We start from the raw sequence: 25667 nt of genomic DNA, 5'->3' as shown, positions 1-25667 counted from the left end.
TTAAGCACCTAGGTGCAGGAAGTGGGAAGATTAACTATTCTGCCTAGCAACAACACTTTGAAGGCATCTCAAAAAAAGATTTTTTTTCGTAAAGGACTAATGACATTTTTTTAAAACTACTGATGTAATGTTATATTTATGGGTGGAACTCCACTTTAAGAATATTATTTACAAAATAACACCTAAAATATGCCAATTCCCTGACCTGAAACAGTTTTGCTCAGCGGTGCTGACATTGCCAGTAGATCATTAAGGTATAGTGACCCTAGGGGGTCTATTTATAAATGGTTTCCCACAAAATTCAAAGAGCATTCACACAAGATTCTAAAATTGAAATCCAATTAAAAGGTGTGTGAATTTTGGGTAAAAACTGGCAAGAGATGTGACAGGAGTCAGAAACTATGACTGTGTTGTGCTTTTCAAAAGAAGCACAATATGCATATGATCAAGTAAGTCTGGCCCCCATGTACATGTATAAATACATGCTAAATAAATGGAAAAACATTATTAAAAAAAGGTAGCCCATGTTAACATTATCATTTACATCGACTTATTCCGGTTACATACATATGTTTTAAAAAACAATTAAATAGTCAATCATTTTACTGTAAGTACGTTTTTCAAGTTTAAAAAACAGCACATCCAAAGTTAACCAACATCTTCTGGTTTCACAGGTTCAGGAAGTGGAATTATAGACTTCTTCTCTGTGTCTCTTGAGAGCGCTTTCCTCATATCTGTAAAAATACATACAGTTTAATCATTAGATGTATCACTTTGTCCATTTTTTCACGAGGAAGTTATAAACTGTAGGCTGGTGTAATATAAAAAAAAAAAAGTTATAAAAAACAGCCTTAGAGCCTGCATCTTTAACCCCTTCATGACCCAGGGTAAAACAAAGCTTAAAGCGGGGTTCCAACCACAATTAGCATTTTTTAAATGTATGTCCTTTCATCATGCATTTTTATAATATAAATCTGGTCCCTTACTATTTTACAATCCGCCGCCGCTCCGCATAGTTATTCAAAAAAGATAGTTTATAAAACTATGTCCACACCGTTGTCATTTTGCTTGTGGGCATTGTGAAGCCCACAAGCACTTACTTCCTGAAAGTCTTGGATGGGGAGTGATAATTGGGTAGCGCACTGCATCCTGGGAAATTATGACACACATTTCCCAGGAGCATTAGAGGGAGATGATGTCAGGATCCTAGGTGATTCCAAAGGCAGATTTCGTGTGACTGCATAGCAACAGGCATTTCCAGATGAGTAAAACATTTTTTTTTTTATCTTTTTTAGGTCTAATGAGCACAATAATGAAAAAAATAAATTGGGATGGAAACTCCACTTTAACGACCAAAACCCAATATTGCAACTTTGACATGTATTAGTAAAACTGTACATATGATCACAATTACTTTGTATAGCCAGGTGGATTATACCACCAAAGAACAACCCAAAATAAATTCTCCTCATAATGATCGCAGCGATATTATCACATGTGCATGTTATTTGTTGTTTGTACCTGTAGTAGGACCCAGAAACAATTGTGACATTTTGTTTTTTTATTCTACTTAAAATACACCAACACTATTACTACCGTATTTTCCGGCATTTAAGACGACTGGGCGTATAAGACGACCCCCTAATTTTCCAGCTAAAATTTGGGTTTTGGGATATACTCGGCGTATAAGACGACCCCCTTCCTACTAGTCTGTCTCGAAGCTGAGGGGTAGCCAGAACAACTGTTGACAGGAACAATCGCTGACAGAAACAGGCTTTTTCAGCTTTTTTCAAATCTCACTGTGCCATTAAATTACATGCCTCACTGTGCCATTACATGCCTCACTGTGCCATTACATTACATGCCTCAGGCCTCGTACACACGGCCGAGGAACTCGACGTGCCAAACACATCGAGTTCCTCGGCCAGTTCAGCCCTGAAGCCGCCGAGGAGCTCGGCGGGCCGAGAGCTCCCATAGAACAACGAGGAAATAGAGAACATGTTCTCTATTTCCTCGCCGAGCTCCTCGTCGGCTTCCTCGGCCGAAAGTGTACACACGGCCGGGTTTCTCGGCAGAATTCAGCCAGAAACTCGGTCGGAAGCTGAATTCTGCCGAGGAAACTGGTCGTGTGTACGGGGGCCTAACTGTGCCATTACATTACGTGCCTCACTGTGCCATTACATTACGTGCCTCACTGTGCCATTACATTACGTGCCTCACTGTGACATTGCTTACCTCATTGTGCCATTACACATGCCTCACTGTGCCATTAAACATGCCTCACTGTGCCATTACACATGCCCCAATGTGCCATTACACATGCCCCAATGTGCCATTACACATGCCCCAATGTGCCATTACACATGCCCCAATGTGCCATTACATATGCCCCACTGTGTCATTACACATGCCCCATTGTGCCATTGCCAACCTCACTGTCACGATCTCCCTACCTTCTCCTGTTTGTACCGTTTGTCAGGCTGCGGGCGTTCATTATTCAAAAGCCGCCCCTCCTCCTCCATGCTGTTCCGTGATAGGCGGAACAATAATTTTCCCAGCAGAGCCTCTGTTTAGTGTTCCGCCTATCACGGATGTCCTCTTGTCCGAGACCGAGGATGAGAAGGCATCCGTGATAGGCGGAACACTGAAACAGAGGCTCTGCTGGGAAAATGAGCGTTCCGCATGGAGGAGGAGGCGCGGCTTTTGAATAATGGATGCCCGCAGCCAGAACACACAGGTATTGGCGTATAAGATGACCCCCGAGTTTTAAGGCATTTTTTTACATGCCAAAAGTCGTCTTATACGCCGGAAAATACGGTGATTTAAAAAATGCAGTTGTTTAACCACTTCCCTACCAGCCTATAGTCATATGGCATCCGCAGGAGCACTCTGCCATCCTGGGGTGTTTGCCTTCCAAGTGGGGTCATTGTCTTGGTGCTCCAGGGCATTAAAAAGTGTGATAGGTTATTAGGAAATGTTATGTGCAATTTATGCTCCTACAACACCTGACGGTGCTCCCTGCATGTTGGACCTCCCTATGTGGCCAGGCTGTGAAAAAGTCTCACACATGTGGTTTCGCCATACTCAGGAGGAGTAGCAGAATGTATTTTGGGGTTTAATTTGTGTGAGAAATAACTTGTTATTATGATAATTTTGTTAAAAAAAAATAATAATTATAATTTATTAATTTTCCCAACTCACTATGCCTCTTACTAAATACCTTGGACTGTCTACTTTCCAAAAGGGGAAATTTGGGGAGTATTTGTACTTTCTTGACATTTCTGGGCCTCAAGATTTGAGGCTGTCAGTGCATCAGGTGTGATCAAGTGTTCGTCTGATGAAAACGAACCAATGGATTTTTTCATCAGATATCCGATGAAGCTGACTTTCATCAGTCTTGCCTACACACCATTGGTTAAAAATCCGATCGTTTCCAACACGGTGACGTAAAACACAACGACGTGCAGAGAAAAAGTTCAATGCTTCCGAGCATGCGTCGACTTGATTCTGAGCATGCGTGGATTTTTGACCGATGGATTTCCCCACAGACGATCGTTTTTTTCTATCGTTTTTTTCACCATACGAAAAATGTAAAACAGGTTCTATTTTTTTTTCACCGATGGGAAAAAAACTGATGGGGCCCACACACGATCGGTTCGTCCGATAAAAGTGGTCCATCGGTCCGTTTTCATCAGACGAACCAATCGTGTGTACAGGGCATTAGACAGATTCAGCTGTCTAAAGAAAGATGTATACCACCTAATTTATACTATGTACATAAGGGTATTTTGGTGGATCCCTCGAGCACTGTAATCCCTTAATAAATCATATGTCAAAAAGGGAGAAAAATAATAGAACTTTTGTGAAGGTGCTATCTCTCAAACAATGACCAAAAGACTTATAAGTACTATAATAATTTTATTGGCATAATCAAAACTTTTCTATTTCGATTAAAATCTACCCACTGGCAATGGCAGACTGCACTCACTTGGTTGCATTATAGTAAGTTATCACCTCACTTCTCCTGATGAAACCAAATGTTTAGAACTATGACCACATCCATAATCAATGCATCAATCTACTGCATGATCAGTCCTAAATGTTGTTGGTGGTGATACATTGATATGTATAGACAAAGGGCTAGATTCAGGTAGCTGTTACGGCGGCGTATCTCCAGATACGCCGCCGTAATTTCAAATCTGGGCCGGCGTATCGTTACGCCGATTCTCAAAGGCAGATACGCTCAAAAAGTAGGCTTCCTCCGCCGACGTAACTTGAATGCGGCGGCGTATAATTGTGTGCAATATTACGCTGGCCGCTAGGGGCGCTTCCGTTGTTTTCGGAGTAGAATATGCAAATTACCGATTCACACACATACGTACGGCCGGCGCAATTTATTTACGTCGTTTACGTTAGGCTTTTTCGGCGTAAGGTTGCTCCTGCTATTAGGTGGCACAGCCAATGTTAAGTATGGACGTCGTTCCCGCTTCGAAATTTGAATTTATTACGTCGTTTGCGTAAGTCGTTCGCTGGACGTAATTTACGTTCACGTCGAAAGCAATGATGATTTGCGTTGTAATTTTGAGCATGCGCACTGGGATTCTTTCACGAACGGCGCTTGCGCCGTTCGTAAAAAAATGTAAAATATGCGGGGTCAACCTAATTTACATAAACACGCCCCCCTCAAAATCATTTGAATGACGCGCGCTTACGCCGGCCCCATTTACGCTACGCCACCGTAAGTTAGGAGGCAAGTGCTTTGTGAATACAGCACTTGCCTCTCAAACTTACGGCGATAAATACGATACGCTGCGCCGCCGTAAGAAGGGGCGCAGCTACCTGAATCTAGCCCACTGACTTTTATATGCATTAGGCATGGACTAGTCATTATGAGGTGTACTATAAATCACATTGTTGTATTAATGTGAAAATGCAACGATCCTGTCTTTATGATTTGAGATTTTAATTCAAATACTAGCGTTTTGATTATGTCATTACAATTAATATGTTTCTAATAATACTTATATGCCCATTTGTTATTCTTCGCGAGGTAGCACCTTCACAAAAGACCCATTCGTTTATCCTTTTTTTGACATATGTTTAAGGGAGAAGTCGCTGCTTTGATGACACTTTTGAGTTCTGAAAACAGGCAGCTTCTTTCAGCAAGGCTAAAAACAAATCATGCTAATGCAAAATGGAGATTAGAGCCCCACCTACTGGCTATATGGAAGGCTAAATAATATAAATTTGTAGTATTTTTAGCCAACTAAAAAAACAATACTGTCATAAACAAGAAAAAAAAACTACTATACATTCCCTTTAAACAGACATTTTCCCATCATTCTCCATGTCTTTACTACTTACCATAGGCATCTTCATCTGGCTCACCACTGCTGGTTGAATAGTACTTTAATACTGTCCGGTAAACACTATATCCCAGTTGTTTATATGTATTAAATGCAACCTGATTGGAGACTCTTACAAAGAGATCCACGAAAAAACCTCCTTTCCTGAGTGAAAAGAAAAGTCAGCAAGTTAGCGGAAGATTGATATGCAGTAAAGCTCACACTGCATTATAGTAAAAAGGTGACCGTCACCTCTCAGAAATCTCTTCCAGAAGTTCCATTAATTTGGCGGCTAAGCCCAGACGTCGAAATTCAGGAGCCACAGATACTGCGGTGACATGTCCATGCCACTGTTCTCGAGCCATAGAGCCCTCAGCTTTCCCCATTACTGCAAAGCAAACGTATATATAATGTTTACAGATTGTTCAAAGCAACTATACAGTAAGTCCAAAAATAGTCTCCTAAGCTTGGTCAATGAGCTCTTGCTATGCTATAAACTTTATCAAAAAGGCAAAAAGATGGTCAGAGGTTCTGTAAATCACGTCTAAAGGGATGCAGACCCTGCAATTTTCCTCCTCAGAGCCCTGCAGGTGCAGCAGCTGATTTAGAATTATGAAACCACTCCCATTAGATACACTTTCCACATGGACACAGTGAAACACACAGGGATTTCTTCAGAATAACAAAAGGTAGGAATCTGCAACAAAGTTTCGTAAAATCCTTGCAATGTACATACAGTAGATCACCCAGAGGGGAATGTTTTTTTTCTCAACAAAAGTGGAGTTACTCTCCAACAAATTAGGGGTGTAAACATTTGGACTTTTAAGGCACCACATGTGAAACTTCTATAACATTTACATTTCTTATTTAAAAAGATAAGACACTTTATTGTTATAGTGCATAAAAAATGTATAAAAGTAGCACTGTCAGCTGCAAAATGTGTTGAGCCGTGTAGGCTACAAACTGATGTGGACAGTACTAAGAAGATTTATCAGTTTGTAATGTGCTTAAAGTGGAGGTCCGGCTTACATTTTTTTTTAAGTCAGCAGCTACAAACACTGTAGCTGCTGACCTTTAATAAGGACACTTACCTGTCCAGGATGTCCGCGATGTCGGCAGCCGAAGCCGAGTAATCACTCGGGTCTCGGCTGTCCCGCCGCCATCCTTGGTGAGGGAATCAGGAAGTGAAGAGACTTCACTGCTCTATTCCCTACTGCGCATGCGCGAGCCGCGCCTCGCTATGTAAATGGGTGGATGTCTCCTGGGACACACTCAACCATGTGGAGTTCAGGTTTGCGTAGTGTTCAGAGTGCAGGGTTCAGGGGTATGCGGTGTACAGAGTGTGTAGTTCAGGGGTGAGCAGTGTACAGGGTGTAGAGTTCAAGGGTGTGCAGTGTACACAGTGCAGAGCTGTGGGGTGCGCATTGTACAGAATGTGGAGCTGGGGGTGCACAGGGTACAGAGAGAAGAGCTCAGGGGTGCGCAGTATACAGAGTGCGGAGCTTGGGAGTGCAGAGTGTACAGAATGCAGGGGGTGAATCTTTTCAAGTGGTGAAAGCCACAAAATGCATTTTATTTGGTGCAACAAAGTAATTGAATCATTTTACTAAAGCAGACGCCTCATGCCTATCCTTTGAACAACCATATGAGGTGCCTCTGCCAATCGAACTACCTAAGGAACCTTTTTGTGCTGATTCTTCCTACCACTTTGTTCACCCACCTGAGAACCCCTAAAGAACACTCAGGATGAGAATGCCTGAGGCATAGAGAGAAAACACACTGACCCTGCGTTAAGAGAGGTTTTCTCCACATTAGGAAGGCCGCATGACCCACCCAGCTGGCTGACCACAACCTCAGCCTAAAATGTTGTAAGTCCATTTTGACCTATTTTCCTAGTGTGGAAGCACTGCATTCTTGTTTTTGAATTAATCTCCTGCCTCCCTCTCTTTTCTTTTTGGTGGAAAATCTGAGCTTTACCAAAAACCCATATCCAGCTACTCAGGGTTCTTCAGTCCGTGATCTACCACCACACCATGTTTTTTTTTCTTCACTCTCAAAGGCTGACAATCTGTGGATTTTTGTCCGAAAGGCGTTGGCCGTGAATTTGTTCTGCATACAGACGGCAGAACTTTTTAAGCCAACATTCACAAAACGACATGTTTTTTCTGCTCTTTAGTGCCACCCTTTGGGCAACTTCTGTTAATGTTGTCTTATGGTTAGCATTGATTCGGAGCATGCGTGTTTGTACTTTGGATTTTAGTCAGACGAATTTGTGTACACACGATCGGATAATCTGACGGAACACATTTGTTGTCAGACAATTTGAGAGCATCACCATCCAACATTTGTTGTCAGAAATTTCCGACAGTTGTCCGATGGAGCATACAGACGGTCAGATTATACGACAAAACACGTCCATCGGACAATTGTTGTCGGGATATCCGATCGTGTGTACGGGCCTTAGCGTAAATCTGATTTGTTGGGGTAAGTAACACAAATCTGTTGTGTGGCCCACCTTGGGCAACCCACCAGACAATACCTGAAACATTGACTTCAGCATGCTGTGGGACTGCTAAAACCATTATAATAATTCTTAACTTCTTTTTTTGACTTTACAATTTTGAATTAAATATGTACTTACTGTAGCCCAGAAGTTCTCCTCCAGGAGCCTCCGCAATGATGCAATACTCTGGCCAGTGTGACAGGTACTCTAAATAGAAAGGAATTCTATACTGGAAATGTTATTAAGGAAAACCAACAATTTCTAACAAAACAAAATACGTTGTAATTAAAATCCTAAACATTGAGGTTCTTTACACTGCATTTTCTGTACTTTGTAATTAATAGAATTATAGTAGAAGAGATTCAGGAAGGATACAGTTTCTGTGAGGGGATCCAAATTTCTGTCGGAAAAATAATAAATGATATAAATGGCATATTGAAAATGGGTCAAGTGAACTCTTAAAAATATATACAGTACAAGTACTTCTTATGAAAGGAGTGGAACCATTGATTATGAATTATAAAGCCATTACCATTCACTCAGGAATTTCAGAATACTTTTTATGTACAAGTCAACAGCACATTTATATGGCTCAAAAAAGACTAATTATAATATTCCTTATTGCAGGAGGTTGTTAATCCAACCAGCCAGTGGACCAGTGGCAGTGCATCCATAGTGGGCGCAGGAGCGCTGCCCCATCTCTCTTCTGCATCCATCAATCAATACATACATTCATGCCGCTGCCGCCCACTATTCAGATGGCCGGCCCCCTGGTGAGCGCCGGCCATCTGAATTACAACGGTGGACAGCGGTGGGTGTGTTTTGGAAGTGCCTGTGGGCTGTAATCGGCTTCCAAATAGTTAACCATAGGGTGCACAGCCACATGCCTCTCAGCCAATCAGGTTCACCAGGTCTGGTTACCGGTAACCTGATTGGCTGAAGTGACATTGAGGGCAGGAGAAGACATCGAGGGAGCGTGGAGGTCTGGAGGAGGATGGCTGACCCGAGAAAGGTAAGTGCCGGGTGGGGGCCGGGGAAAAAACTGGTGTTATTGTGGGGGAAAACTGGCCGTTTTTGTGGGGGCAAACTGGTGGCAATTGATGACATGGTACAGTGGTAACAATTGATGGCATGGCACAGTGGCGACAATTGATGGCATGGCACAGTGGTGACAATTGATGGCATGGCACAGTGGTGACAATTGATGGCATGGCACAGTGGTGACCATTGATGGCACAGTGGCTACGTTTGATGGCACAGTGGCGAAAATTGATGGCATGGCACAGTGGTGACAATTGATGGCATGGCACAGTGGCGACAATTGATGGCATGGCACAGTGGTGACAATTGATGGCACAGTGGCGACAATTGATGGCACAGTGGCGACAATTGATGGCACAGTGGCGACAATTGATGGGCACAGTGGCTGCATTTGATGGGCACAGTGTGGCTGCAATTGATGTTTTTTTTTCGTTTGTTTGCGCCCCCCCCCAATTTTTTTTAGCACCAGCCACCACTGCAGTGGACTGAACTAAAAAAACGAAATCAATTCCCCCATCCACACATTCATGGTAGATGGTGGAATCCTCCCCACTACAATATTGTATTTTGACAGTGAAATACTTCCCCACTGTCAGAATACACAGATCAGTGTTGCAGCCATTGACTGCAGCTGTTGATTGAGCAGTTTCTATCCAATAGGGTGGCTGAACAGAAGTGGATTGATACAGTGGGGATCGAAAGTTTGGGCACCCCAGGTAAATTTGTATTAATGTGCATAATGAAGCCAAGGAAAGATGGGAAAATCTCCAAAAGGCATCAAATTACAGATTAGACATTCTTATAATATGTCAAAAAAGTTAGATTTTATTTCAATCATTTACACTTTCAAAATTACAGAAAACAAAAAAATGGCGTCTGCAAAAGTTTGGGCACCCTGCAGAATTTATAGCATGCACTGCCCCCTTTGCAAAGCTGAGACCTGCCAGTGTCATGGATTGTTCTCAATCATCGTCTGGGAAGACCAGGTGATGCCAATCTCAAAGGTTTTAAATAGGGTTGTCCCGATACCGATACTAGTATCGGTATCGGGACCGATTCCGAGTATTTGCGGGGAGTACTCGTACTCCCGCAAATACCCCCGATACCCAAATAGAATACTTCCTCCCCCCCCGCCGCCGCCGACGCCGCCGCCGCCGTGACGCCGCATCCCGCCGCCATTCGCCGCATCCCCGCTGCCGCCGACTGTGTCATACGCCGGGAACATTATAGCTTTGAATAGCTGTAATGATTGGCGCCGCGCATAGACACTCCCCCTCGCTCGGGTGAACTGTCCAATCCCGAGCGAGGGGGAGTGTCTATACGCAGCGCCAATCATTACAGCGATTCAAAGTTGTAATGTTCCCGGCGTATGACACAGTCGGCGGCAGCGGGGATGCAGGTAAGTGGGACATGGCTGCATGGGGGGAGACGCTGGATACATGGGGGGGAGACGCTGGATGGGGGGAGATGCTGGATACATGGGGGGGAGACGCTGGATGGGGGGAGACGCTGGATACATGGGGGGGAGACGCTGGATACATGGGGGGGAGACGCTGGATGGGGGGAGACGCTGGATACATGGGGGGGAGACGCTGGATACATGGGGGGGAGACGCTGGATACATGGGGGGAGACGCTGGATACATGGGGGGAGACGCTGGATACATGGGGGGAGACGCTGGATGGGGGGAGACACTGGATACATGGGGGGGAGACGCTGGATGGGGGGGGAGACAATGGCTGCATGGGGGGAGACGCTGGATGGGGGGAGACAATGGCTGCATGGGGGGAGACGCTGGATGGGGGGAGACAATGGCTGCATGGGGGGAGACGCTGGATGGGGGGGAGACATGGCTGCATGGGGGGAGACGCTGGATGGGGGGAGACAATGGCTGCATGGGGGGTGACAATGGCTGCATGGGGGGTGACAATGGCTGGATGGGGGGAGAGAAGAAAGAGAGCGGAGGGCGCACCGACCTCGTGTGATACTGATAAAACATATTTATTCCAATAATAAAATCAATGGTTATACTCACAAAATTGGAGTTAAAAACAGGCTTTAAAAGTGAGTACAGCAGATGTCCAGCACCGTCTGTGGAACACGAATAATCGTTTGAACCAATCGGTAGATGTAAAAGCTGATGCGTTTCGGGGGCGTACCCCTTTCCTCAGAGCTAACGTGGTCTGCAGTGCTCCCTCGCCGTGGAGATAATGGGGCTATATATACACATACACACACACATATGCACAGAAATACACGCCCACATAGGTGGGCCAGGCAGACCTATGTTGATAGGTTCATGTCAGGGTGTAAACCTCCCAGGTAGGAGGGGGGCGTTTTTTCAAGGACCACACCTCTAATATCCTCAGAGTACCAGTCCCTTAAATAAGGGATGGGGGGAGACAATGGCTGCATGGGGGGAGACGCTGGATGGGGGGAGACAATGGCTGCATGGGGGGTGACAATGGCTGCATGGGGGGTGACAATGGCTGCATGGGGGGTGACAATGGCTGCATGGGGGAATACATTGCTGGATGGGGGGATACATTGGTGCATGGGGGGAGACAATGGCTGCATGGGGGGTGACAATGGCTGCATGGGGGGAGACAATGGCTGCATATGTGGGGGGACATGGCTGCATTTGGGGACACATTTTTAAAAAAGTATCGGTATTCGGTATCGGCGACTACTTGAAAAAAAGTATCGGTACTCGTACTTGGTCCTAAAAAAGTGGTATCGGGACAACCCTAGTTTTAAATGCTCAGAATTATCTGACCTTGCCCCAACAATCATCACCATGGCTTCTTCTAAGCAGTTGTCTAGAAAACTGAAACTGAAAATAGTTGACCCCACAAAGCTGGAGAAGGCTATAAGAAGATAGCAAAGCGTTTTCAGATGTCAATATCCTCTGTTCGGAATGTAATTAAGAAATGGCAGTCATCAAGAACAGTGGAAGTTAAAGCAAGATCTGGAAGACCAAGAAACATATCAGACAGAACAGCTCGCGGGATTGTGAGAAAAGCAATTCAAAACCCACGTTTGACTGCACGATCCCTCCAGAAAGATCTGGCAGACACTGGAGTTGTGGTACACTATTCTACTATAAAGAGATACTTGTACAAATATGGTCTTCATGGAAGAGTCATCAGAAGAAAACCTCTTCTACGTCCTCACCACAAAAATCAGCATTTGAACTTTGCAAATGAACAGATAGACAAGCCTGATGCATTTTGGAAACAAGTTCTGTGGACCGATGAGGTTAAAATAGAACTTTTTGGCCGGAATGAGCAAAGGTACGTTTGGAGAAGAAAGGGCACATAACTTAATGAAAAGAACGTCTGTCCAACTGTTAAGCATGGGGGTCGATCAATCATGCTTTGGGGTTGTATTGCAGCCAGTGGCACAGGGAAAATTTCACGAGTAGAAGGAAAAATGGATTCAATAAAATTTAAGCAAATTTTGGATGGTAACTTGATGCCATCTGTGAAAAAGCTGAAGTTAAAGAGAGGATGGCTTCTACAAATGGATAATGATCCTAAACCTCAAAATCCACGGGGGATTACATCAAGAGGCGTAAACTGAAGGTTTTGCCATGGCCTTCACAATCTCCTGACCTCAACATAATTGAAAATCTATGGATAGACCTTAACCTGCCTGGCGGTATTCCCGAGTCTGACTCGGGGTTAGATTTTCCTGCTGCGAGCGGTAACCCCGAGTCAGACTCGGGCTTGCCTCGCTAGATCCACAGGCATGGTTTACTTACCTTGTCCCTGGATCCAGCGATGCCACCGCGCTGTGTGAGCGAGCGGGACCTCGCTCGATTCACACAGTGCCTCTGTGTGACGCCGATCTCCGTTCCCTGCGACGTTACGACGCACGGGGACGGAGAACGGCGCCAAATTCAAAAAAGTAAACAAACACTTTACATACAGTATACAGTAATCTTATAGATTACAGTACTGTATGCAAAAAAAACACACCCCCCTTGTCCCTAGTGGTCTGTCCTGTGTCATGCATGTCATTTTATATAATAAAACAGTTTCTTTCTCCCTGCAAAGTGTAGATTGTCCATAGCAACCAAAAGTGTCCCTTTATGTCAAAAATGGTTTTAGATCAGCTAGAAAACAGCGATAATAAATTATAATCACTTGCAGAATTGTGCGATAGCGATTTGTGGGGAAATTCGTCATAAAAAATTAAAAAATGACAGCAACAATTCTGCAACTGAGCACATTTCAGTGATTTTGATTTGATTACATTATTGAATAATTTTTATTATAATTATATTATTATTTGTTATAATTATTTATTATATTATAATTTATAATTTTGTTTTTAAAAAAATGTCATACCCGGGATGCCTATTAGAATCTTGTTTGGTCAGATTTAAGTGAGTTATTTCTAAAAATTACAGACCTACAATATAAAACGCCAAATTTCCTTGCAAATAATGGTACCGCTTTCAGCATGTTTTTTCTGAAAGAATCATACCGCCAGGGAGGTTAAAAGAGCAGTGCGTGACAGACAGCCTAGAAATCTCAAAGAACTGGAAGACTTTTGTAAGGAAGAATGGGCAAAGATACCTCAAACATGAATTGAAAGACTCTTGGCTGGCTACAAAAAGCGTTTACAAGCTGTGATACTTGCCAAAGGGGGCAGTACAAGATATTAACTCTGCAGAGTACCCAAACTTTTGCAGACGCCATTTTTTTGTTTTCTGTAATTTTGAAAGTGTAAATGATGGAAATAAAATCTAACTTTTTTTGACATATTATAAGAATGTCTAATCTGTAATTTGATGCCTTTTAGAGATTTTTCCATCTTTCCTTGGCTTCGTTATGCACATTAATACAAATTTTTACCTGGGGTGCCCAAACTTTCGATCCCCACTGTAAGTATTTGCCCCTTTTGCAAAACATTACTTAGTACTTGGTGGCAAAACCCTTGTTGGCAATCACAGAGGTCAGACATTTCTTGTAGTTGGCCACCAGGTTTACACACATCTTAGAAGGGATTTTGTTCCACTCCTCTTTGCAGATCCTCTCCAAGTCATTAATGGCCAAATCCACAAAAGGGATACGACGGCGTAATTGCTGTAACGCCGTCGTATCCCTGTTCCTAACTATGGAACTGATCCACAGAATCAGTTTTCCATAGTTAGGGAGAAGATCCGGCATGTGTAAGGGACTTACACTGCCGGATCTTAGGATGCAGAACCGCATCCGCCGCTGGGGGCATTTCGTGTCGAAATGCCGCCTCGGGTATGCAAATTAGCACTTACGGAGATCCACGAAGCTTTTCAGCTTCGTTTTTTCTCCGTAAGTATTAAGTTGCATATGCAAAATTAGGGCTGCTTTTACATGGTGTAAAGTTAGTATACCATGTAAAAGCAGACCTTTCTGTCCAGCGACGCGATTTTCTTTAAATTTTGAATTATTTTTTTCGCGCCATATTTTTTTTTTTTCCCGACGCAACTTTATTGACCCGTCGCAATCCACAAAGCTCGGCGTAACGTAATTTCGCGCTATGCACATCGCGAAAATGACGTCACGAGCATGCGCAATACGGCCGGCGCGGGAGCGCGCCAAATTTAAATGGGAATCGCCCCCATTTGAATAGGAACGCCTTGCGACGGCGGAATTTAAGTTACACAGCCCAAAATTTCTAGGTAAGTGCTTTGTGGATCGGGCACTTAGGTAGAAATTTTAGGGCAGTGTAACTGAAATGGAAAAAATTAAGTTAGGCACGATCTTTGTGGATTTGGCCCTAAGGTTTCAAGGCTGACATTTGGTAACTCGAACCTTCAGCTCCCTCCACATATTTTCTATGGGATTAAGGTCTGGAGACTGGCTAGGCTGGGGTATTTTCCTGAAATACCCCAATAGGGACAATGTCACATTATGGCCACTAGGTGGAGCTGATGATTACAGAAAGTAAACATATCAGGCAAATTATGGTGAGTACGGCTGTGTGAATGCTTGAGAATTTTTTGTAGATAGACCCAATCTAATTTTTATCTAATTTAATAATAGATCTTGTTTACCCAATGTATTGTATTATATACAGTGTTCATTTGGAACTTAGCACTACCATGTGTTTTGGAGGTGTTGATTTACTATTATCTTTAAAGCCCAATTACACTTTTATTTCTCTCTTTTTTCAAATGATCAGCCCAGTACTTGAAAAAATGCTTCATAGAACTGCCTCCCACCTTATTCAAGGTGAATAGAGCTGTAACAAAACTCCCAGATAAATAAATATAAATCAAGAGCTCATGAGAACTTAGTGGTATTGTTGTAAAGAATATTTATCTACACACAGTGTGCTCCGGCCTTAAAATTCCAAAGAATGACAATTGTCACTAGAAAGCCTATGTAGGCAAATGCGGCTGAACAGTATTCTGCACGTTAACAATAAATAGGGCTTATTATAGAATACAGAATAGGTGCAAGTACTCCCCCCCTTGTCCTTGCCCCCTATCCACCTCCGACAAACCATCCCTTGGTTCCACCCCCTTCCCATCTCCCAGTGCTGCTCCTTTTAGAGACTACAGAAACAAGTATCCTTTTGTGGTGCTAAGTAATATGTATGAAATTAGATAAAGATAACAAGTAAAGCAGTAAAACAGATCCGCTGCAGCCAGCAACAAAATCCTCCCACCCATAAACAAAAGATCCGCTCCAGCAACAACAGACCCTATCAGCAATAATAGATCTCCCAACAGCCAGCATCAATAGACCCCTCCAGCAGCCGGAAAAATAGGCCTCTCTCTCAATAATAGATCCCTCCCAGCAATAACTGACCCCCCCAGGCAACATAAGACTCCCCCAGCAACAACAGACCTTCGCAGCAAAAATAAGCCCTCTCGCAGCAAAAAATCTCACCAGTGACAATAGATCCTATAGCAGTCAGAAAGAGCAGACCCTCCAGCAAACCTTATGCCTTGTACACACGATCTGAATTTCTGATGAAAAAATCTGAGTTTACAAATAGAACATGTGTTTTTTTTTTTCCAGGGAAAAAAAATCCTATCGGAAATTCTGATCGTCTGTGTGGAACTCCAACGGAGAAAAAAACATGCATGCTCAGAATGAAGAGTCGACGCATGCTCGGAAGCACTGAACTTCATTTTTCTCGGCTCGTCGTAGTGTTTTACGTCACAGTGTTTTGGATGGTCGGAATTTGGTCTGAGAGTGTGTATGCAAGACAGCTTGAACTGAATTCCAACGGAAAATTCCATTGTGTTTTATCACATCGGAAACTCTGTGGGCCGGATTTAGAAAGAAGATACGACGGCGTATCTCCTGATACGCCGTCGTATCTCTGAGTCCGACCGTCGTATCTATGCGCCTGATTCATAGAATCAGGTTACGCATAGATATGCCTAAGATCCGACAGGTGTAAGTGACTTACACTGTCGGATCTTAGGCTGCAATTCCAGGCCGGCCGCTAGGTGGCGCTTCCATATCTTTTACGCGTCAAATATGCAAATGAGCATTTACGCCGATTCAGAAACGAACGACCGCCCGGCGCTTTTTTTTTTTACGTCGTTTGCGTTCGGTTGCGTTCGGCCTTTTCCGGCGGAAAGTTACCCCTGGGTAAGTGCGGCGTATCCTATGTTAAGTATGGCCGTCGTTCCCGCGCCGAGTTTTGAATTTTTTACGTTGTTTGCGTAAGTCGTTCGCGAATACGGCCGGACGTAATTTACATTAAGGTCGAAACCAATGACGTCCTTGCGACGTCATTTGGAGCAATGCACACTGGGAAAATTTGCAGACGGCGCATGCGCTGTTCGATCGGCGCGGGGACGCGCCTGATTTGAATAGTACACGCCCCCTAGCCGCGGAATTTGAATTCCGCCGGGGGGTTTACGATACGCCGCCGCAACTTTAGAGGCAAGTGCTTTCTGAATAAAGCACTTGCTTCAAAAAATAAATAGCGGCGGCGTAACGTAAATCAGATCTAAAGATCCGCTAACCTATCTGAATCTAGCCCTGTGTGTACAGGGCATTACATACATTCAGTGCTGGAGGTGCCGGAACTGTGTTCACCCACGTTCTCTCTGAAAAAAGCCCTGAAGATAAATATACTATATCAAATATAACAACTTTTGCACAGTTATAAGTACTTGTACCATGCATAGTTGTGAATAGAGTAAAACAGAACAGAGTGCATTGATCTAATACTCTTGTGGCAAAACTGCTACTCCTAAAATTTGTGTCATTCGCTGCAAATCATGCTGATCAGATCACATATGTTTATTGAAACCTGCAAAAACAGTTAAACTTTAAAGCGTTGAATAATTTAACATAATTTGCTCTGTTTAAATAAAACTACTGCAAAGTCTTCTTATCTGTTTGCAAAATATATATGAAGTTGCATGTTATGCCCCGTACACACCATCACTTTATGTGATGAAAAAAAACGACATTTTCTGTGAAGTAAAAAATGACGTTTTTGAAACTTCAATTTTCAAAGACGAAGTTGCCTACACACCATCGTTTTTCTCACAATGTTCTAGCAAAGCGAGGTTACGTTCCACCACGTTTTTCCATTGAAGCTCGCTTCATAAGTAGCTTCTGGGCATGCGCGGGTGAAAAAACTTCGTTTTAAGCGACGTTTTTTGCTACACATGGTCAATTTCTGTGAAGTAAAAGTTGACATTTGAAAAACGACACATAAAATTGAAGCATGCTTCAATTTTTTTTGGTCGTTTTTTAGAAGACATAAAACAACGTTTTCCCCCACACACGGTGTGATTTTTTTCATCACATAAAGTGATGGTGTGTACGGGGCATTAGTCTTCATTATAATGGAAGTGACATTACAAATGGTTATTCCAAATATCTCCATATCCTTACATGTTGTTGAATCGGAAGAGATCATCACAGATGAAGGGTCTCAGGGAAGTCATCCTCCGGACAGAAGGCACACACTGGTATACTTATTGGAGTGGCACTTGCACTAAGTCAGAATGGAAGTGGCATCAGGATCCTGGTAAACTACAAATTCACAATGAGTGGTCTTGGCACTGCAAGTGAAACTCAGCAGCTGATAGGTTGGCTGAAGCTAGAGTTTGTGCTTCTCTTTCTATTCTGGTCGTTCCCCCTGCTGCCATTTATCACGGACAGCTGTCAGGTGGACTGTTATGTCAAGATTATCACTAGCTAAGTGCATACAGACATGTCTGTCTGCCTGGGAACTTCTTACTTCGCCACAATTAACGTAGCATTTTATCTGGGGATTTTTTGGTGAATATACTGTATATATATATATATATATAAACAGTGGGGGTTATTTACGAAAAGGCAAATCCACTTTGCACTACAAGTGCACTGCAAGTGCAAAGTGCACTTGGAATTGCACTGAAAGTGTACTTGGAAGTGCAGTCGCTGTAAATCTGAGGGGTATATCTGAAATGAGGGGAAGCTCTGCTGATTTTATTATCCAATCATGTGCAAGCTAAAATGCTGTTTTTTTTACCTTCCTTGCATGTCCCCCTCGTATTTACTGTGTGCCCTTTCAGTGCAATTTCAAGTGCACTTTGCACTTGTAGTGCAAAGTGGGTCTGCCTTTAGTAAATAACCCCCAATGTGTTGTGCTGTTAAATTCAATAAACAATTGAGTGCAAAAAAACAACAAATTCTGAAAAAAAAATAAACTATAAAAGTAAAAAGTCCAATGTGAAGTGTATCCTTTGGATTGCACCACCTTTATTAATCCAGCGTTCCTTGCCACCACCAAACCAATCTGCTTGCCAGATCATTAGACCCCCAAAACACAAGAGGTCTAATATTGCTTTATGCTGAACATGGATGGATGGATGAATGACCGACGCTCCGCTTGTGCCACTCATGGGCAGACGCTATTGTGTCGGGGTCGTCGGTCTGCCGTCCCACGCACCTCGTGGCCCGCCTGGCCTGGGGTGCGTGCTCCTGAATCCCGGCTCCGGGACCACGTTGGTTCGGGGTTGTGGTTTAGCTTAGTAGGCCCAGTAGTCAGACTGGGTCTACGCTTTCAAGGTGATCCTGTGCTGTCTGTCCTGCAGGAGGAAGCCACTTGATGAAGGAAGCCAGGGGAGGACCTATCCTGGAGAGGACCATGCAAGAGGTTGGTATCTTGGGAACACACCATCCCCACTGTCAAACATGGTGGTGGCAGCATCATGGTTTGGGCCTGCTTTTCTTCAGCAGGGACAGGGAAGATGGTTAAAATGGATGGGAAGATGGATGGAGCCAAATACAGGACCATTCTGGAAGAAAACCTGATGGAGTCTGCAAAAGACCTGAGACTGGGACGGAGATTTGTCTTCCAACAAGACAATGATCCAAAACATAAAGCAAAATCTACAATGGAATGGTTCACAAATAAACAAATCCAGGTGTTAGAATGGCCAAGTCAAAGTCCAGACCTGAATCCAATCGAGAATCTGTGGAAAGAACTGAAAACTGCTGTTCGCAAACGCTCTCCATCCAACCTCACTGAGCTCGAGCGGTTTTGCAAGGAGGAATGGGCAAAAATTTCAGTCTCTCGATGTGCAAAACTGATAGAGACATACCCCAAGCGACTTACAGCTGTAATCGCAGCAAAAGGTGGCGCTACAAAGTATTAACTTAAGGGGGCTGAATAATTTTGCACGCCCAATTTTTCAGTTTTTTATTTGTTAAAAAAGTTTGAAATATCCAATAAATTTTGTTCCACTTCATGATTGTGTCCCACTTGTTATTGATTCTTCAAAAAAATTACAGTTTTATATCTTTATGTTTGAAGCCTGAAATGTGGCAAAAGGTCGCAAAGTTCAAGGGGGCTGAATACTTTCGCAAGGCACTGTATATATTAAACAGAACATATATATTATGTGCACTAAAGCACTGTATCACAGGGAATGCGAATATGACCATAACCACCATAGTGCCACCAAAGGAAGAGACAGCGTGCTGTGGGTCCCATAAGAAGGAAATGTAGGGACACATCAGGAAGAAAGTGGTATAACGAACAAAAAATAAAAAAAATAATAAGTTGGTACATGCAAGGATATGGGTTAATTGAATGATGTATTCAAGTATTGTAACCAACCCAGATAATCATACAGAACCATTTCAGGAAGTAGGGGTGTGCACTAGGGCAGAGAAAAATGGCAAAAGCACCAGAGAAAGGGAGTGCAGTAGTAAAGAAAGTAATAATAAAAATTATTATCATTATGCCTACCATCCAGGGTACTGGATAGAGGGCCAGATTCACATATAATTACGTTGCTCCTGGGCAGCGTAACGTATGTGATTTACGTTACACCGCCGCAGGTTTACAGCGTAAGTGCCTGATTCTCAGAACACTTACCTGTAAACTTGCGGCGGTGTATCGTAAATGCGCTCGGTGCAAGCCCGCCCAATTCAAATGGGGCGGGCACCATTTAAATTAGGCGCGTTCCCGCGCTGAGCGTACTGCGCATGCTCCGTCGGGTAAATTACCCGATGTGCATTGCGCTAAATGACGTCGCACCGACGTCATTTGCTTAGACGTTAACATAAATGGCGTCCAGCGCCATTCACGGACGTCTTATGCAAACGACGTTGATTTTTAAATGTTGTCGTGGGAACGACAGCCATACTTAACATGGCTTAGGACAACTAGGGCTAAGCCCTAATTTTACGCGGCGCAACTCGACGGAAACGACGTACAGTTAGATCAACGGGCCGTTCGGACGTTCGGGGATCGCCGTAAGTATTCATTCGCATATTCTACGCCGGCCGCAATGGCCTCGCCACCTAGCGGCCGGCCTAGAATTGCATCCTTAAGATCCGACAGTGTAATTCAATTACACCTGTCGGATCTTAGGGCTAGCTATGCGTAACTGATTCTATGAATCAGTCGCATAGTTAGGACAGCCCTAACACAGAGATACGACGGCGTTTCAGGAGATACGCTGTCGTATCTCTTTGGTGAATCTGGCCCAGAGTCTTTTAAAGGCCCGTAAGGAATTATGGATCAGAAAATATAAATTGTGGTAATTAATATGATATTCGGAGCTTGTCGGTAGGTCCTGGTGATAATAAAGATGTAGGTGCATCTAACATGGAGTTATTCCATAAAAAACAAACAAAATGGACAAAGTTAGACCTTGTTACTGGGAACTAATTAAAGTATTAATGTGCAGCAACTCTGTAAAGTAGGCAATAGTCACTGCAATGATCTATTGCTGTGCACCTCAGTAATATATACCTAATAAACAGCCGGGGAAGGAATGAACACGTTGGCCCGGTAACTTAATATGTAAGGATGGTGAAACCACCAGAAAACATAAGGGGGATCGTTATCCCATAGGATTTAGATAGTGCTTCTAAAATTGGTGTGGGCCACAGAGCACCTTGTTGGCTGTATCATTGGTAGATATCTATAAGAGAAAAAAGACCAAGCCAAAAGGCAAAGAAACAGGGGTTAAAATTGGGCCTATTTGTGGGACAGAGTCCCGCTAACCAATAGGAACATCAAGAGTGAAGATAGGGCAAAGTTACATACCAGCAAGACCGCTTAGGAACCAACAGCCTGGTGATCGTCAGGAGATGTCATCTGCCTTACTGGGCTGCACACCCCCGTGTTTATATGTGTCTCCAATCACGTGTGCGGCCGGGACTTCCGCATCACGTGACTCAGCCAAAGTCCCGACAGACCAATCGAAACGCCCGCCCCAAAGCAACAGCGTCGAATGACGCTGCACCGCAAGAGGTGGGCGTGAGAGGCGTCGTCGGGAAGGGAGGAAGGAGATCGTCCAAGCCAATGGGAGCCAGTGGGGCGTGCCGAAAGAGCACGTCCGTTGCCAGGTGATGTGAGGACGCTGGCTCACCGGGAAGGAGTAGATCCGACCGTCTCTCCGTTCCCCCAACCCGCAGAGCGAAATATTAATTGTGCCCTGCGGTTACCTAGCCGTACATGACCAGCTAAGGGATACAAGGTGCACGCTAATCCCGAGATGGCAATGAGGCCATGTCATACTCGCATGCCAGAAAACAAAAAGTAAATAAGCAAGGATAAATTGATGTGCAATTTTGTGCTGCATATCAATCTACCCATGATACAGCCAACAAGGTGCTCTGTGGCCCACACCAATTTTAGAAGCACTATCTAAATCCTATGGGATAACGATTCCTCTTATGTTTTCTGGTGGTTTCACCATCTTTACATATTAAGTTACCTGGCCAACATGTTCATTCCTTCCCCGGCTGTTTATTGGGTATGTACTGAGGTGCACAGCAATAGATCATTGCAGTGACTATTGCCTACTTTACAGAGTTGCTGCACATTAATACTTGAATTCGTTCCCAGTAAAAAGGTCTAACTTTGTTCATTTTGTTTGTTTTCTCATGGAATAACTCCATGTTAGATGCACCTACATCTTTATTTTCACCAGGACCTACCGACAAGCTCCGAATATCATATCTATTACCACAATTTATATTTTCTGATCCATAATTCCTTACGGGCCTTTAAAAGACTCTATCCAGTACCCTGGATGGTAGGCATAATGATAATAATTTTTATTATTACTTTCTTTACTACTGCACTCCCTTTCTCTGGTGCTTTTGCCATTTTTCCCTGCCCTAGTGCACACCCCTACTTCCTGCAATGGTTCTGTATGATCATCTGGGTTGGTTACAATACTTGAATACATCATTCAATTAACCCATATCCTTGCATGTACCAACTTACTATTTTTTGTTCTTTATACCACTTTCTTCCTGATGTGTCCCTACATTTCCTTCTTATGGGACCCACAGCACGCTGTCCCTTCCTTTGATGGCACTATGGTGGTTATGGTCATATTCGCATGCCCTGTGATACAGTGCTTTAGTGCACATATTATATATGTTCTGTTTAATATATATGATGTATAGGTATATACCAATATACACCTATAAACCAATAACAGTCAGTTTTTTCTCTAGAAATATTATTAGCTCCCGAAGAAGCGGTTCCCCGCGAAACATGTGGAGCTTGATTGTGATCTACCACTACATATGCTAGTCATCATATTCCTTTGATGCCTTTCCTGGATCATTATTGGTTTAATCTGATCCTCTGTTGTTTAATACAGTTTTCTGTGTTAATCTTTCTTTGTTTTTAATGTGTTTTTTATATGCATTTACTGTAATGTTGATCCAATAACCCTCTTGGGAAATTGCATCAATAAACGTATTTTAATGTCATAATTGGTGCCTATAAAGTCCATTATTGCTCCTCTCCAACAATTACTTATTTTCTACTAAGTTCTGCAAACTTCTTTTTTCTTGTGGTCATTGGAACTCTTTAGACTCTTTTATTACCCTGGACAGCGAAAAGATAGAGGTAACATGCCACACGAAAATACTCAGCAGCTCCTTCGGGGGTAAGTGCTACACTTACATTTCTCTATTTCTTTTTTTTATTACTATTTTTCTACAAGTACCCACCAGGAATAAGGATGGCAGATGCTCCTATATAATTTAGGAACACTAAGGCAGCTTTGATCACTATAAAAACTTTTTCTCAACATTTCTGAGCAAATACTGCCATCTCCTGCCCATCGTTGTGTTCACCAGAGTCATCCCTAACTGGAAAAGGTTATGGTTTTTCTCCTTTCACATTTTTTCACGGGTAGACTCAGATGGCTATACACAGACTGACTTTGACTTATTTTTTAATTATTTTGGTCTTGGTTTGTGCTATAGGAGTTACTTACCAGAACAATTTCACTGATGTTGATGACAATGTTTTATCTCTAGATACCTGGTTTGAGCCCTGGTTCACACTGGGTACGATTTGAAACGATTTGAGATGCGATTTGACATGTCAAATCGCATCTCAAATCGGCGGCATTTGCCGGCAATTGTCGGCAATGGCACTGTCCTAATCAGTGCGACGCCGCATCTGCGATTTCAAAAAGTAGTTCCTGTACTACTTTTTGCGATTTCGGGCTGCGATTTACATTAAATTGCGGCTGAAATCACAGCAAAATCGCGGCCGCGAAATTTACCGCGATTTTGAATTCGCAGCAGTGTGAACCTAGGCTTAGGCTGGGTTCACACTACTACACTACTTTCATCCTACTTTGCTCTGCTACATTGGTCCTACATTTATCCTACATTGGTCCTACATCCATCCTACTTTCATGAACAGGATACTACTTTGGTCCGACTTCAATGATATTCAATGGGCCTGAAGTAGGATCAATGTAGGACCAAAAGTAGTACAGGGAGCATTTTCAAAGTCGGACCGACTTGTGTAGGACACTACAAGACGCTCTCATAGGGAAACATTGAACACAGAGCAAAGTAGGATGAAAGTAGTGTAGTAGTGTGAACCCAGCCTTAGGCTGGGTTCACACTACTACACTACTTTCATCCTACTTTGCTCTGCTACATTGGTCCTACATTTATCCTACATTGGTCCTACATCCATCCTACTTTCATGAACAGGATACTACTTTGGTCCGACTTCAATGATATTCAATGGGCCTGAAGTAGGATCAATGTAGGACCAAAAGTAGTACAGGGAGCATTTTCAAAGTCGGACCGACTTGTGTAGGACGCTACAAGACGCTCTCATAGGGAAACATTGAACACAGAGCAAAGTAGGATGAAAGTAGTGTAGTAGTGTGAACCCAGCCTAAATCTTCAACATGAAGGGCTAGTTGCTTTTACTATATAAGTTACACATTCTACAGACATCTGAATTCTATATATACTGTTACCTGAAATCCTTGGGTCATTGATGCTTTTGTTATTATTGACTGGCATACAAAACCTTCTGTAGCCAAGGTATTGCTACTGAAAGTTATTGCATTAGGTTATGTAATGTTTATTCAGCAAAGGGGTTGACTCCCTCTGGTAACCATTGAAAGTTATTTGAACATTTCTATCTGGGTTAAAAGGATAATAGTGATGCATCGTGGGATGTGTGGTTTAATGAGGAAGTGACTCTTACTGTGTAAATGAGTTTCAGAACTACCAGACCCACAATGCTAAGCTGCGGACCCACAAGGCATAGCGTCATCGAACAGCCAGCAGGAGGTCTGTGTGCGACTGAGAGTTAGAGACTGCGGCCTACAGCGGAGAGTCGGATCATCCACCCCAGAGGCATCTTTGGAGGACAGCCCTGCTGGCAGAGCAGGTAGATCGGTTCGCGCTTGAGAGCATTTGAAGCTGTTTCCCGGTGAGAGTTTTGGGACTGGTGTGACACCGCTATTTTTTCTACAGAGTCATCATCCAGGCAAGGTGTACCAGCCAGCTGAGGACCTACAGCGGTGAGCGGGCACTTGCCCAGTAAAGTAATTGACTGAGATTGATAGAGGATTTCTGCTATCCAGACTGTCGCTGACACTTGTAGTCCCACAGAAGGGTTGCATTACACCTAATGCCGCGTACAGACGATCGTTTTTTGTGATGAAAAAAAAACGACGTTTTAAAAAAACGTCATTTAAAATGATCATGTGTGGACAAAACGTCATTTTATGTCTTCAAAAAAACGACAAAAAAAAATTCGAACATGCTTGAATTTTTTGTGTCGTTTTTCAAAACGTTGTTTTTTGTTTCACAGAAATTGACTGTGTGTAGCAAAAAAATAAGTGTCTGGCGCCCAAAACTTTATCCACCTTGCACCCACTAAATTCAAGACCAAGTAAAAGGAAATTTTTACTCCCCCGATCAATATTGCTGTACTTAGGCTTTTATATATTGCACAGAACAGGGCTTTTTTTCAGGGGGAACTTGGGGGAACTCAGTTCCACCACCTTTGGCTCAGACCCT

The 25667-nt window shown here is 43.3% G+C and overlaps 1 protein-coding gene across 1 annotated transcript; it reads right to left on the bottom strand.

Moving 5' to 3' along the window:
• Nucleotides 1-504: 504 nt before the first annotated feature.
• On the bottom strand, nucleotides 505-17942 carry LOC120937766 (N-alpha-acetyltransferase 20-like). Its single transcript, XM_040351243.1, has 6 exons — nucleotides 17751-17942; nucleotides 8224-8248; nucleotides 7987-8077; nucleotides 5598-5733; nucleotides 5365-5510; nucleotides 505-734 (listed from the first exon to the last, which is right to left on the bottom strand). Exons 1-6 carry the CDS (start codon nucleotides 17801-17803, stop codon nucleotides 649-651), a joined length of 537 nt encoding a protein of 178 aa, XP_040207177.1. The 5' UTR covers nucleotides 17804-17942; the 3' UTR covers nucleotides 505-648.
• Nucleotides 17943-25667: the final 7725 nt, after the last annotated feature.

Source organism: Rana temporaria, chromosome 4 (assembly GCF_905171775.1).
Source record: "Rana temporaria chromosome 4, aRanTem1.1, whole genome shotgun sequence".
Lineage (NCBI taxonomy): Eukaryota > Metazoa > Chordata > Amphibia > Anura > Ranidae > Rana > Rana temporaria.
The sequence above is the reverse complement of the archived record's forward strand: the minus strand, read 5'-3'. Positions and strand labels throughout refer to the sequence as shown.